At 43.0% G+C, this 15,876-nt stretch overlaps 2 protein-coding genes across 2 annotated transcripts; one reads left to right on the top strand and one right to left on the bottom strand.

Moving 5' to 3' along the window:
- Nucleotides 1-10,497: 10,497 nt before the first annotated feature.
- Nucleotides 10,498-11,498, bottom strand: LOC134221805 (uncharacterized). The gene is made up of 2 exons (XM_062700985.1): nt 10,765-11,498; nt 10,498-10,705 (listed from the first exon to the last, which is right to left on the bottom strand). Exons 1-2 carry the CDS (start codon nt 11,496-11,498, stop codon nt 10,498-10,500), a joined length of 942 nt encoding a protein of 313 aa, XP_062556969.1.
- Nucleotides 11,499-12,517: 1,019 nt separating this feature from the next.
- LOC134225080 (uncharacterized) lies at nt 12,518-13,989 on the top strand. Its single transcript, XM_062704866.1, has 3 exons — nt 12,518-12,581; nt 12,924-13,657; nt 13,737-13,989. Exons 2-3 carry the CDS (start codon nt 12,984-12,986, stop codon nt 13,939-13,941), a joined length of 879 nt encoding a protein of 292 aa, XP_062560850.1. The 5' UTR covers nt 12,518-12,581; nt 12,924-12,983; the 3' UTR covers nt 13,942-13,989.
- Nucleotides 13,990-15,876: the final 1,887 nt, after the last annotated feature.

Raw genomic sequence — 15,876 nt, 5'->3', positions numbered from 1 at the left:
AAGTTCCTCCAGAAGTTCCTGCAGGAATTCCTCCGGAAGCTCCTCCAGGATTCCTCCGGCAGCTCCTCCAGAAATTCCTACTGAAGTTTCTCCAGGAATTCCTCCGGAAGCTCTTCCAGGATTCCTCCGGAAGTTCCTCCAGAAGTTCCTTCGGAAGTTCCTCTGAATTCCTCCGAAAGATCCTCCGGGAAATCCTCCGGAAGTTCCTTCGGGAATACCTCCGGAAGTTCCCCCGGGAATTCCTCCGGAAGTTCTTCCGGGAATTCCTACGGAAGTTCCTCCGAGAATTCCTCCGGAAGTTCCTCCGAGAATTCCTCTGGAAGTTCCTCCGGGAATTCCTCGGGAAGTTCCTCCGGGAATTCCTCGGGAAGTTCCTCCGGGAATTCCTCTGGAAGTTCCTCCGGGAATTTCTCCGGAAGTTCCTCCAGAAATTTCTACGTAAGATCCTCCGGAAGTTCCTCCGGAAATTTCTCCGGAAGTTCCTCCGGGAATTCCTCCGGAAGTTCCTCCGGGGAGTTCCTCCGGGAATTCCTCCTCCAGAAGTTCCTCCGGGAATTCCTCCTCCGGAAGTTCCTCGGGGTATTTCTTCGGAAGTTCCTTTGGGAATTTCTCCAGAAGTTCCTCCGGGAATTCCTCGGGAAGTTCCTCCGGAAATTTCTCCGTAAGTTCCTCCGGAAATTTCTCCGGAAGTTCCTCCGGGAATTCCTCCGGGAATTCCTCCTCCGAAAGTTCCTCCGGGAATTCCTCCTCCGGAAATTCCTCCGGAAGTTCCTCCGGGAATTCCTCCGGAAGTTCCTCCGGGAATTCCTCCGGAAGTTCCTCCGGGAATTCCTCCGGAAGTTCCTCCGGGAATTCCTCCAGGAATTCCTCCAGAAGTTCCTCTGGGAATTCCTCCGGAAGTTCCTCCGGGAATTTCTCCGGAAGTTCCTCCGGGAATTCCTCCGGGATTTCCTCCGGAAGTTCCTCCGGGAATTCCTCCGGAAGTTCCTCCGGGAATTCCTCCGGAAGTTCCTCCGGGAATTCCTCCGGAAGTTCCTCCGGAAGTTCCTCCGAATTCCTCCGGAAGTTCCTCCGAAATTCCTCCAGGAAGTTCCTCCGGGAATTCCTCCGGAAGTTCCTCCGGGAATTCCTCCGGAAGTTCCTCCGGGAATTCCTCCGGAAGTTCCTCCAGAATTCCTCCGGAAGTTCCTCCGGGAATTCCTCCGGAAGTTCCTCCGAATTCCTCCGGAAGTTCCTCCGGAATTCCTCCGAAGTTCCTCCGAATTCCTCCGGAAGTTCCTCCAGGAATTCCTCCGGAAGTTCCTCCGGAAATTCCTCCGGAAGTTCCTCCAGGAATTCCTCCGGAAGTTCCTCCGGGAATTCCTCCGGAAGTTCCTCCGGGAATTCCTCCGGAAGTTCCTCCGGGAATTCCTCCGGAAGTTCCTCCGGGAATTTCTCCGGAAGTTCCTCCGGGAATTTCTCCGGAAGTTCCTCCGGGAATTTCTCCGGAAGTTCCTCCGGAAATTCCTCCGGGAAGTCATCCGAAAGTTCCTCCGGGAATTCCTCTGGAAGTTCCTCGAAGAATTCCTCTGGAAGTTCCTCGGGGAATTCCTCCGGAAGTTTCTCCGGGAATTCCTCCGGAAGTTCGTCTAGGGATTCCTCCGGAAGTTCGTCTAGGAATTCCTCCGGAAGTTCGTCTAGGAATTCCTCCGGAAGTTCGTCTAGGACTTCCTCCGGAAGTTCCTTCGGGAATTCCTCCGGAAGTTCCTTCGGGAATTCCTCCGGAAGTTCCTTCGGGAATTCCTCCGGAAGTTCCTTCGGGAATTCCTCCGGAAGTTCCTTCGGGAATTCCTCCGGAAGTTCTCCCCCGAATTCCTCCGGAAGTTCCTCCGGGAATTCCTCCGGAAGTTCCTCCGGGAATTCCTCCGGAAGTTCCTCCAGGAATTCCTCCGGAAGTTCCTCCGGGAATTCCTCCGGAAGTTCCTCCGGGAATTCCTCCGGAAGTTCCTCCGGAATTCCTCCGAAGTTCCTCCAGGAATTCCTCCGGAAGTTCCTCCAATTCCTCCGGAAGTTCCTCCGGGAATTCCTCCGGAAGTTCCTCCAAATTCCTCCGGAAGTTCCTCCGGGAATTCCTCCGGAAGTTCCTCCGAATTCCTCCGGAAGTTCCTCCGGAATTCCTCCGGAAGTTCCTCCGGGAATTCCTCCGGAAGTTCCTCCGGGAATTCCTCCGGAAGTTCCTCCGGGAATTCCTCCGGAAGTTCCTCCGAATTCCTCCGGAAGTTCCTTCGGGAATTCCTCCGGAAGTTCCTCCGGGAATTCCTCCGGAAGTTCCTCCGGGAATTCCTCCGGAAGTTCCTCCGGGAATTCCTCCGGAAGTTCCTCCGGGAATTCCTCCGGAAGTTCTCCGGGAATTCCTCCGGAAGTTCCTCCGGGAATTCCTCCGGAAGTTCCTCCGGGAATTCCTCCGGAAGTTCCTCCGGGAATTCCTCCGGAAGTTCCTCCAGGAATTCCTCCGGAAGTTCCTCCGGGAATTCCTCCGGAAGTTCCTCCAGGAATTCCTCCGGAAGTTCCTCCGGGAATTCCTCCGGAAGTTCCTCCAGGAATTCCTCCGGAAGTTCCTCCGGGAATTCCTCCGGAAGTTCCTTCGGGAATTCCTCCGGAAGTTCCTCCGGGAATTCCTCCGGAAGTTCCTCCGGGAATTCCTCGTGAAGTTCCTCCAGGAATTCCTCCGGAAGTTCCTCCGGGAATTCCTCCGGAAGTTCCTCCGAATTCCTCCGGAAGTTCCTCCGGGAATTCCTCCGGAAGTTCCTCCGGAATTCCTCCGGAAGTTCCTCCGGGAATTCCTCCGGAAGTTCCTCCGGGAATTCCTCCGGAAGTTCCTCCGGGAATTCCTCCGGAAGTTCCTCAGGGAATTCCTCCAGAAGTTCCTCCGGGAATTCCTCCGGAAGTTCCTCCGGGAATTCTTCCGGAAGTTCCTCCGGGAATTCCTCCGGAAGTTCTTCCGGGAATTCCTCCGGAAGTTCTTCCGGGAATTCCTCCGGAAGTTCCTCCGGAAAGTTCTCCAGGAATTTCTCCGGAAATTCCTTCAGGAATTCCTCCGGAAGTTTCTCCAGAAGCTTCTCCAGGGATTCCTCCGGAAGTTCCTCCGGGAATTCCTCCGGAAGTTCCTCCGGGAATTCCTACAGAAGTTCCTCCAGGAATTCCTACGGAAGTTCCTCCAGGAATTCCTACCGAAGTTCAATCGAGAATTCTTCTGGAAGCTCCTTCAGCAATACCTCCAGAAGTTCATTCAGGAATTCCTTCGGATCTTCCGAAATTCCTTTGGAGGATCCTTCAGAAATTCTGCTGGAAGTTCTTTCAGCAATCAGCAATGCAGTTTCTTCAGAAATTCCTCCGGAAGTTACTTTAGGAATTCCTTCGGAAGTTCCTTCAAGAGTTCCTTCGGATGTTCCTTCAGCAATTCCTCCAGAAGTTCCATCAGGAGTTCCTTTAGGAATTCTTTGAGAAGTTTATTCACGAATTCCTTAGGAAGTTTCTACAGGAATTCCTTGGGAAGTTCCTTCAGGAATTCTTTCGGAACTTCCTTCAGGATTTCCGTCGGAAGTCCATTCTGGAAGTTCATTTCCCCCGAAAGTTTCTTCAGGAATTCCTCCGGAAGTTCTTGCAGGAATACCTCTGGTAGTTCTTTCGAGAATTCCTCCAGAAAATTCTTCAGGAATTCCTCCGAAATTTCCTACAGGAATTCCTCCTGAAGTTCCCTTCAGCAATTCCGTCGGAAGTTCCTTCAAGAACTTTTCCGGAGGTTCCTTCCAGAATTTCTCCGGAAGTTCCTTCAGGAGTTCTTCTAGCAGTTCCTTCAGGAATTCCTCCGGAAGTTCCTTCAGAAATTGCTCCTGAAGTTTGTTCAGGAATCTCTGAAGTAACTTCCGGAAGAATTACCGGAGTAACTGCCGTAAGAACTTCCGTAGAAATTGCTTAAGGAACTTCCGGAGGATTTGCTGAATGAACTTTCGGATGAATTTATGAAGGAATTTCCAGAGGAATTTCAGAAAAAACCTCAGGAGAAATTCCTGAAGGAATTTATGTAGGTATTCTTGAAGGAACATGCTTTGTTCTTTTCAAAAACCGGATTCAAGTCTTCCACAGGGTCTCCGGAATCGGTTTCAGATGTCCCGGGATTTGGAACTGAATCGAAAGGATCAAAATTGATAGTAGACATCTAAAATTAGTTTCAAAATTACTTTCCCAAAAAAATGCCGATGATTGATATGCCTCATGGATACATTTCGAAGATACTCTGATAATGTCCCTAGTTAAAGCCCCAGAACCGGTTCCATTGTTGCCAAGTTTTCTTCACGATACGGGTATAAAAAGACGATATTGGGACGAATAACAAACATAAAAGTCAAAAATGTCCTAAATGGCCACCGGACAGACCCCACTGGGTATGCGTATAAATCCGGAACCGGTGGACCGACATGTCCAATCGATTGATCCTCTGAAACTATGATAATTTCTGGTTCATTTCTGAAAATGTCATACAAATCGGTCAAAAATCGAATGAATTAGAGCAAAAACATCATCGAAATTTTGATGCACAAAAAAGGTTTGGGGATGCAAAGGTTAATCCATCTAAGGTGACAATTTCATCGATATTTCATCCGCAACGCTTACACTTGATTTCGATCCGTCCAACGTTATACGAATCAGCCGTATCAGTTTTACCGGCAAACCATGTTCTAGCATAATTTGCCATAATTCATTCCGTTTCACTGAATCTAACGCCGCCTTGAAATCAATAAATAGATGATGTGTCTGCAAGTGGTACTCCCGGAATTTATCAAGGATTTGTCTCAGGGTAAACATTTGATCCGTCGTTGATCGGCCGTCACGAAAACCTGCTTGGTATTCGCCGACGAAGGACTCTTCAAGCGGTCTCAATCTTTGAACAGAATACGGGACATAATTTTGTACGCCGAATTAAGGAGGGTTATCCCTCGATAATTGACGCACTCCAGTCTGTGCCCTTTCTTAAAGAGAGGGCAAATGAGGCTGTCCAACTAGCAACCAGGCAATTCTTCGTCTTCCCATATTTTCGACATAATATGTTGCAGAACTTCATAAAGCTGCTCTTTAATAGCTTTTCAAACCTCATCTAACCTTCATCCTCCACAGCTTGTTCATCGTCGCTAATATTTTTTTCTGTTCACCGATGCACCGTCACTACCACTATTCAACAAAGTCTCGAAGTGTTGCTTCCAGGTGGAAACCACTTCGGATTATCTGTTAGCAAATTCCATTCTTGGTCGTTGCACATGACGGCCATTTCTGCTCCATTTTTTTTTTTCCTGCGGTTATCACTTGTTCTTCGTACTCTTTTTACTTCCTGCGCACTAAGGGGTAACTAGACCAAAATCCTGGCCAAAATTATATTTTGACGTTTTCTGGTAGGTTTTGCATCTATGATGCAAAAAACATAGTGATAATCGATTTTCGAACATTTTTACAGGTGCAAATTCACCTACCAGTAATAAATTACCTTTCTTGATATGTTTAAAAATTAAACAGTATTATTATAAACTGATTTAGAAGCGACAGCTCCATGACAGTTAATTTGTTTATTGTGTTTTGTCCTTAATTCACGTGGGAAACGTGAAAAATTAAAAATCTCGCGTAGCATTTGATAAGGGCCTTTTACAGAAAGATAAACATTACATTTACAACAGAGAATCGATTATTTTTGGAGAAGAAATTTTGTGAGCTTCGTGGCCGTGGGGTTAGCGAGGCTCGTGTGCTATGGAGTGTGGGGTCGATTCCCGCCCAGGTAAGGAGGAAATTTTTCGTTGTCGAAAAATTATTGGGTGTTATGTGTCCTGTCCGTTGTCTCATGCTAGGTGTTAAGTGTTCAGTCTGTACGACCTCTGGTCGAAGACGGTGTTCCTGTGTTATTAAAGAAATGTTTTTTTTTCTATGGATTTGGGCCGATGACAATCCGGAAAATTTTCTGTTTTGGTCCTTTTTACAAGGTTGCCTAAAGTGGTTACTTCACATGAGACAAAGTAGACTGCTTATTCGAATTGTCACTATTTGGCTTGAAGTAGCACCTGCTTATTTTATCCCCTACGCAATATTATGTGTATGCTCCATCTTGTCTACATAATATCAACTATAATGTATTTAAGTATATCGTAAGTATATATCTCTTGTCAATCCAATCGCCAAATTCAATAAAATTGATATTTTGATTTTTCATAAGATTTATGTATCATCCAGACTACGAGCTATATCACTTGATATAGAGTAGCTTGACATCAAAGTTCACAAATCTAATTTTCACTGTAAATAATGCATATGACGTTTCATGTCAAGATTCTCTATATCAAGTAGCTATATTACCAGTCTGAACGTAGTCTTACTAATAAGGAGGAGATGGAGATAATGGAGCATACGCTATGTTATGTAGAGATTTGAATGAGCAGCAGATACCCCAAACTAACATTATTATCTGAGCGTTAGGTTACAAAATTGTATTAAAAAGTTTTTTTAATCTCCGGCTCCGTAACGCCCGACAGCATTTGAGCCTACCAAATGAACGAATGAATTACAAAAAATAGACTATGTTATTATTGTATTTAATCATGTCTATGTGTCAAATGCCTCGGAAACCTGAAAAAGTTATTTGCAGAAATGTTCTGCCTATATACTGTTGAAAACAATGGCGGAAAGTATCAAAACAACCTATTTTGAAGTTACTCGCAAATTCGTTTGCGGACGAGTGCGGATGATCTTCAACCTGCAATAGAAAGATGAAAACCTATATTTTCATGTGTATACAATCTCGTAGCAGAATACGAAGGAGTACTTCTACTTTTTTAATAATGAAGTTTGTTAAAAAATGTCAAAAATTCCATATTATTTATGTTTGTGAAAAAATATCTTAATGTTAAATATAATTAATTTCAACCTATGGAGGGCCAAGGGCAATGCATAAATAATGTTTTGTGCACAATAAACCTAACATTATATGTGTTGTTTAGATTTGTCAGCAGTAGTAACTGACCTTTGTTTTACAGCACGCTAAAAACCATTAAATTAACATGATTTTTGATAGGTTGTCATTAATACTAATAAGGAATAAACGTAAAAATTTCATTGACACATAACGGAGATAATATTGAAGAATATTCTAAAAATGTAATACCATGCAAAAGTTCAAAAAACGAGAATGGGTTTTTGGCCAGCCATTTGTTCTAGTTACTCCATCGTGCTGCGGTGAAGTTCGGTTTTCGGCTGCTCTTGCTTCCTTGTACGGATCTCTACTCGATCGGATACCCGACACCAACATCCGGCTTCGGGCAACGTTCTGTCACTCTCTCACACTCCACATCGAACCAACCCGTCCTGGGTCGCCTCTGTGCAGTGCCTACCACTTCTTGTGCTGTTGTGCTCACCGCTCTATGGATCGACTCCCATAGATCGTTGATGTTGTTGCCAACGCTGTTTGCTTTATCCGTTCGTCGTGCTTCTGGCGGTACTCAACCGATACTTCTTCCGCCGATAATCGCTGGATATTGTAACGCATCGTTCACTGTGATCTTTCGTTCGATACAGTTGACAACCATGGTCGAAGTTTACTGACAACGAGGTAGTGATCAGAGTCAATGTACGGACCTCTGAATGTCCGCACATCGATAACATCCGAAATGGCGCCCATCCACCAAGTTGTAATTTTCACCGTTTTGGTGTCTGCAGATGTGCTTTCGGATGGTCTTTCATGCAAAATAGGTGCTACTGATGTCCATCCCTATGGCAGCAACGAAATTAACTAGCCGTAGGCCGTTGTCATTGGTAGCGGAGTAAAGGCTCTCCCTACCGATTATAAGACGGAAAAAGTTCTCTCTACCGACCTGAGCGTTAGCGTCTCCGATAACAATTTTCACGTCATGCTTTGGGCACTCTCCTTAGACTTTATCAAGACATTCATAAAATGTATGCTTCACGTCGCCGGATTTACCGGAATCTTCACAGAAATGAAATTTAAAAGAATTCGTGTATTCAAGGGCACAGCACTCAATACGGAGGCAACGCACAACTGTCATTTTTATTTCTTCAGCTTTGCTGCGACGCAATTGTGAATAACTTTTGAAAAAAGCTATTAGCAAATAAATAATAGCAATCCCATGACATTTCTTTGACATTTCCCATCACTGCGCGGGAGGGCAAACGACACAATCAGAAGCGGAAGAGACAAAACGGAGGAAAAAGCGCCACCAGAAAGAACGAGACCGTGAAGAGGCTCTGTAACTCTGGCCATTCGGAAAATACTCTCAGTCGTTTTCGTACAGCCAAGTTGCCGAATAAAATGCAATTAAATGACTCTCAGTCCTACCAATCCTCGAGCACGACGACACGCCACATCGTCCCTGACGGTGAATGCCTAAGAGCTAAAATTCGAATCCTAAGCCCAGTCCATCCTTAAACATTGTAAACCTAACCTTGAGTCACCACGAGTACGTTGGCTTATACCCCTCTCTTACTAATTTAATTATAAGATGAGCTTGAGCTTGAGCTTGATTGACTGCTCGTAGTTGCTACTCAATTATGACCAGATCAGCTGTTCTTGCACAGGGAACCAACAGATGTTTGCTTGGGACTAGCACACATCTTCAATGTACAAGTACTGGTGATCTCATTTGTTAGGTCATACTGGCGCCTGCCACGTCAGAATGCAAGTCAATGTAGGGAAGGGGAGGAAATGATGATGCAATCACTCGCCCACTGCAAGCCGAATATACCTCTGCACTTGCCACGAGTTCATGCGGAATTTGTTGGAATTTTTGGGTTAGGTTGGAGAGGCAGAGGTCCGTCTTGGTTAACGAGCTGCCAATGTGATAGATAGGAGAAGGTAACTGATGGAATTTCTAATTGGATGTAGGAAACGAGCTCTATAGTTCATTTCCAATTCTAGCAGATTACTGTTAGAATACTCAAGTTGAAGGTATGTGAATAGTAATGGAAACGGTATGGAAGTCCATTTCCAGTTCAAGCGATTGCTAGAACATGAGAAATAAAGAGAAAGATACAAAGTAGGAGAATGGAACGGACCTGGGATTAAACCCACGACCTCCTGCGTATGAGGCAGAAGCAGTAGCCATCCCAAGTAACATTTCAAGTTTTATTCCACTCTTGGAATGGTTTTCACGATCAAACTATAAGAACTCACAATAAAACTCATTATTATACGACAACCATCTGATGACCACTATAAGAGTAAAATATGGCTAAGTGGCCCTCTCTAGATGCCCACTATAAGGTTTTACATCAAATAAACATAACCTCAAAAACTCAAACGAATGAACTCAATTTGACATTTATCGGTGGTAGGTTCATGAGGTTCATCATATCTCCCGCAGCAAGCGGATGAACCTTTGTTTATATACAAACCACCGATACCTGTCAAATATGGAAGAAATTCATCAGAACGCAGCCGTGGCTACATACGTGTGACGTCACACTGTGAAACCATATAAACCTCTTATAAGCGTATTTGAAAAGCATTTTTAAACCACCCGCAAAAAAGGGAATTTGGCTGCGGCAGCTGTCAAAAATGTTGGTTTAAAAAAAGGGAAACAAAATTACGGAGAAATAATAACAAAATGGACTGATGAGGAAAATTATGATAAGGATGTCAACACAATAATATTTATTTAGGTTTGTTTTGAATCATTCTATCATTGAAATAAGTTGCGCTTTCGATTTTATGGTGAAAGCTAGGTAAATAATAAGATTCTATACTACGCGCCGGTAAAATAATGTAGTTCAGCGCAATAAATTGAAATCAATTTAAATATCAACATTGCAAATATCCACTTAATCTGTAGATTTTCACCCTGATATGTTTCCAATTCTAATCATTTACCAGGAGAAGTGTTCTACGTGACGAAAATATTATTTAATTATTGATTTCAGCGATAAATTTGACTGATTTGAAAATGCTTCTTCCTTTCCAATATGGCCATCATCTCGATCAGAAAAATGTTGCTCTTATTTTACACCCTTATAAACTTTTTGCAATGCAAATATTCCAAAATTTTTGGCTTTTTTCGAGCTTTGAAAATATGGCTTATTGCGCTCTTCGCCACAACCATAGAGCAACTCATAAAATCAATTGGAATTTGACGTTTGAGGCTTTTTCAACAGATTTATGAGAGGTTTATTGATAGTAATAAGAGTGCCAATAAAACTGAGCAACTAGCCATGGTGATTGCTGCCATAAATCCGTTATAAGAATTAAATAAATCCAACAAGCATGGAAACTGTTACTTGGGATATGACTACTAAGCCCGCTTCATACTAATTTAATAATAAGATGATATGAAAAAGAACCATGGCTCCGTAAAGTGTTCTACACGCCTGAGCCTACCAAATAAACGATCATGAAGAAAAACATGCTGTTTTTCATTATGTGGGAAATCATCATCAATAATTGTGTGCTTTTCTTTTATCACATTTTATCATCTATTTCATAAAAGCTTTCATCACTTTGTCATGCGCTACTGTCAAAGAATTCGTCGCCGAATCGTGAATACCGGTGAACACATCCAGAATCGAGTTCTGACACTCATGGAACACTATATGGCAGGGAGCACCTTCCTTGCCCAGTTGCTCTGCCCGCAGATACTCGTTGTCGCTGTGCTCGGATAGAGGTTCCGAAGTGGTTGACGGCCTGAAAAAAAAACACCATCACATTTATTCCTTGTCATACGAACTACTCACGAAACTTACGTGAAAACTATGTGGAGTAACTCCGCGAAAACGCCGCCTGTGTGGGTAAACTGTGCACTGGCAGCTTCGCAAATGCTTCGCAGAACACACTCTCGGCCTCCCGAGCCGTACTGTTGTCCGATATGCTCCAACGATTTGTACGTCATCCAACGCGAATCATCCGCATTGTACCCTTCGGACATCTGGGATTTCAAGTTGGAATCCGGCAGCATCTTTTCCAATGCCTGATACTTTTTATCCTCGTCCTCGTCCAGCCAGTAGCTATCATTTCCATCTTCGAAGTAATCATCCTCATCACTGTCCTCGTCATCATTCGCGTTCTCTGGGAGAGGCTCCGTATCGATCTGGATATCTTTGGCTGTGTATGCTTCATAGTGTTCAGAGCTTGGCGCTACGGTCACTGCTTCTCGTTTTTCCAAAGATTTTCGAGTGTCGTTCCATCCAACCAAATAGTTTGGAAAGTAATCGCTGACTTTGATCGGCAAGAAATACTGGGCCTTTATTACATACCCAGTGGTTATGGATTCAGGGGATCCCAACGGTATACCGATACCGCCGATGAGTTGATGACGAGTAGGGGACGTTTCCGGGAAAATTAGATATGGTTTACCGTGAAACAAAAACCGTCCCTCATCCGTCTCACTGGCACCGACAATGTGTAAAACTACGGCACTTGCGAACAAAAGGCTTACGATGGGACACCCGAATGTGCCGAATTTCTGGTACGACTGCATGGTTGCGACTGATATAGCCACCAAAGACAATGGAAAGACAAAAGCGATGGTGTTACGCAAAGCTAATTAACCTGTTCATGGCTGATGTCGGAAAAGTGAGGGGACTACAGTAGGCTTTGCGAAGCAAATGGTATCGAATGGGTGAAATTAACACCAATTAGAGCGTCTTCTGAATTAGAACTTTTTCAAACCGGTCAGGCGTCAGCTTCGTTGAGATTGGACTTTCACTAAGTGAAAATTGTGTCAAATACCTATGTGGTACCTAACGATAAACTATATTGAAAAGTAAAGCAAAATCTGACCTACTTCATGATGGATCACGATGTTTCATGATATTGGAGATATGTAGATGGGAAAAACTGGAATGGCCCATTTAAGAAGGTGTGAAATTTCAAGAACGACGCGACGAAATAAAATAAACTAAACTAACATAAGCACAGAGTAATTTACACAATCTTGTGTGAAGGTCATACGTCATAAATCACGTATAATAATTTGACAAAAAATATGTTTCCTAATCGGTCGACTGTTAATATTTGAGAAAAGACAGAATCGCCTTCTTCGACCAGAGGTTGTACAGTCTGAACATTTAACATTTAGTAATAGACAATGGGCAGGACATTTACACAACCTCCAGTAGAGAATGTTTCACTTCACGAAAAGTTTTCTCTTTACCAGGTCGGGAAACGAACCCACACTCCACAGTTCATGCCGTTAGACAACTGACGTCGCAAGCCGCACGGCAACGAATCCAACAAACCTCGCGAGAAGCACATTGCCAATCTGGAGATCTAGATCTAGAAAGTTTTCGATCCTCGTCTATAGAAAAGCTATCAACTAATAACTGTGGAAATGCTTAAAGAACACTAAAATGAAAATCTGGCCATATTCCAGCTTGATTATAGAGCCATTGGAGATGAAGATGATTTCGGTTTCTTCAAATAAGTCATAGTATGCTCCAAACATTGAGTGATATTGTTTCTAGAACAGTCGTTGCAAAATTTCATTCGTTGTACTGACATTTTAGAGACCCGAGTCGAGAGAGAATGTTTGATTTTCTTAATAAGAAGTTAAATTTTAAAGGTACTAATTTTTAATCTAATGTAACACGAATTTGTAAACTTTTTTCTTTATTTGGATTTGAATAATATAGTTCTGGATTAGAAAATACTTAATTGGGTATAAATCATAATATAAATATTGGAATTCAATTGATAATCAATGATAATCATTCTAATATGCTAGACAATGGATTTGGGAGATGAATGATATATCACGCCTACGTCGAGAATAGATCCGATCGCATGGATATATGAATTTCATCAAGTGATGATAACAAATACAAACAGAACACCTACGCATATTTTAGATTTGCGAAAAATGAAAGTTTCACCTTTTAATTCCAATAAACTGAATCAATTTCAGTTCTAGATCGAGCATAAGGCCCAATAATCCACGAGCCCCAAGCCATACCCAAGTTGGAAAATGTACCCTCCGCACCACACTCAAATTTATATTATCCTGCTTCTCATCCTGGTTACGACGTCAAACTCTGCGAACGAAAGATCTGCCGAGAAAGGACGTTACTTCGCGCCATGGGTCGTATTCCCACCAACAGCACCCACCCGACACCAGTTGATCACCGGCATCGGCATTCCTCTAGGAACGGTTGAATCCGTTATCAGTGGATGGGTTTTGAAGGCCCAATATTTCCTGCCGACGTCAACCAATGATCTACATCCTGTCTTCTTTGAGGGCTGGAACGACAGCCGTAGAGCTGTTGAGAAAAGAGAAGCTATCAATGTCACACCGGTGGAAAACATGGAAACCCATCAAGCCGATACCGTCAATATCGATTCGGATTCCTCAGCGAGGGAAGATGATGATCTGTTCGATGATACCGATGACTATTGGGCGACGTTGGACGACGAACAGCATCTGCGTGACGCTGATCAACGGGTTCAGTCGACAAATAAATACCCTGAAGGATACAATACGGAGCGATCTCGTTGGACCACCTACAAGGCCTTGGATCAAATCGGAGCCATCTACGGTGCTGGAGGGCGGGGATGTGTGTTGCGGAGCATCTGTGAGGCAGCTAGTGCCGAGTTCACCCACACCGGTGGAGTATTTGCTGAGCTGCTGCACATTCTATTTACGTGAGTATCTCTTACTTAGTAATTTTCTTACCTGTTGAAGTTCGTGCAAAAGTTACAACAAGAGTTCTGCATAATACAGGCCATCTACCACAACGGAGCCCCTATCGGATCACAGTGATAACGAGTACTACCGAGCGGAACAATTAGGAAAGGATGGAGCCCCGTGCCATTTAGTGTTTTGCGAATGTCAGAACTCCCTTTTGGATATATTTACCGGCGTCCATGATACGGAAACAAATGTTTTAAGAGTGATGCATGACAAACTGGTAAAGCGGTCTGTATGATCAGGAATACACCCATCCACTTTAAATAGTATTATCAAGGTGTATTGTTCTAATATAAGATTAGAATATAATAAGATTAGCTTTTTGAATTTTTCGACCTTCAAATAAATGTAACACTTACGGGATCACTCTCAAGCCTCATGACGGAACAACTTATTGTGAATAACTCAGAAACATAATACCACAAGAATACGTACTGCTGATTTGCTTTCTGGGGCAGGCCAAAAGTCACAAGCCACAGACCATTGATAGCGGAACGAAGGTTTTCCATACCAATGACAGAACGTAAGAAGTTCAATTTCCAGATCTACGCGTGTGCGTGCATAATGATACTTGTTACCGCGCCCACTGTGCAGCAGTTGCAAGAAGACAATGAGTGACCAACTGACCGATCCCTCGCGTCCTAACTGACGTTCAACAGCACTAATCGGTACCAACGCACACAGTCGTACGAATAGGAGTCGTGTAGATGATAGATTTGAATAGGAACAATAAGGTTTGACTTGAGTAAATGAACTATTCTAGAGGTACACAAAGGCACTAAAAAAATCTCCGATGGTAGCTGATCAATAGTATTCATAATCAGTTAAACTAAGCAGGGTAAGAAGGGTCTTTTAAATGGGTATGATGGTTACTTCCAGACCTTTTGTTCGTTTATCGAACTGTTAGATACCATTGCATTATGCACTCTGCTAGCTCGAATAGGGATGCTTATGCAAGAATTTAATCAATAAATTTCTCTGACTAATTGTAGAACATCACAAAAGTTAAAAGGAAGGAGAAGGAGTCAAGTGAAAATTAGAGAAGTATACAGAAATGTAAGGTGAAATATTATGAAAACAAATTTAAAACTAATAGTCGATATATTTCAGCTTAGAAGCTGTACAGTAAAGCAACTTCTGGACTGTGTCACTCATACTCCACGAAATTCCCAACAATACTCTTTACATCGTATGTTCAGCACTCTTCGTAGATCAAGGCAAGGACGTAGCCAGAGGAGGGCGTGAAAAAATTGAACGGGTGCTGGAATAAATTCCCTTAAACATGTGCACTTTACGATCCAGTCATATTGAGAAATAGTTCAAGATTCCCAAAAACTTATTAGAGTATCCAGGATCCATAATATACAAGAGTTCAAAACAACTCGAAACATTTCGGGCTTAAAAATTCTCCTTGAAATCCTTCTAGGAGCTCGCCTGGAAACTTCTTAATTCCTACGGAAAGTTATCCACAAATTCCGCTGAAAATCATTTGAAAATATTTCTCATGTAATTGTAATTCCTCCTTATCTAGAAACCCTTACTAAATTTTTTTAGGGAATTCATGAGTAAATTCCTTGAAGATTTCTTTTCTTTTCTCCAAGTTTTACTTCTGGACATTTCTTCGGCTATTTTTCCAGAAAAATCTCCGGCATTTCCTTCAGGAATGCATTCCAGAGTTCCTTCAAGAATACATATTGAACTTCCTCCCATTTCGCTCCTTAATTTCACTTGTGAATCTATAAGAAATGCCTTCGAAAAATCGTATAGGATCTCCGGAAATTCCTATAGGAACTCTTCCTTTAATTCCTCCGGGATAACTTCCATGAATTTTTCCGGGAATACCTCCATAAATTATATAGCGAAATCCTCTAGGATTTCAGCCTGGAATTCTTTTCGCAATTACTTCAGAATATCCTTCAAGAATTCCTCTAGAAATTTCGTCAGGAATTTCTCCAGGAATTCGTCCAAGTATTTCCCCGGAAATTCTTCCAGGTATTTTTACGGGAATTCCTTCAGGTACTTCTCCAGGAATTTCTGCGGGAATTTCTTTCCGAACTTCACTCGGAATTTTCTCCACAATTTCATTTGAAAGTTCCTCCAGGATATCTTCCAAGAGTTCTTCCAGGAATTTCTTCAGAACAAACCCCCGGGAATTCATCCGGGAATTTCTTCA

Source organism: Armigeres subalbatus, chromosome 3 (assembly GCF_024139115.2).
Source record: "Armigeres subalbatus isolate Guangzhou_Male chromosome 3, GZ_Asu_2, whole genome shotgun sequence".
Lineage (NCBI taxonomy): Eukaryota > Metazoa > Arthropoda > Insecta > Diptera > Culicidae > Armigeres > Armigeres subalbatus.
The sequence above is the reverse complement of the archived record's forward strand: the minus strand, read 5'-3'. Positions and strand labels throughout refer to the sequence as shown.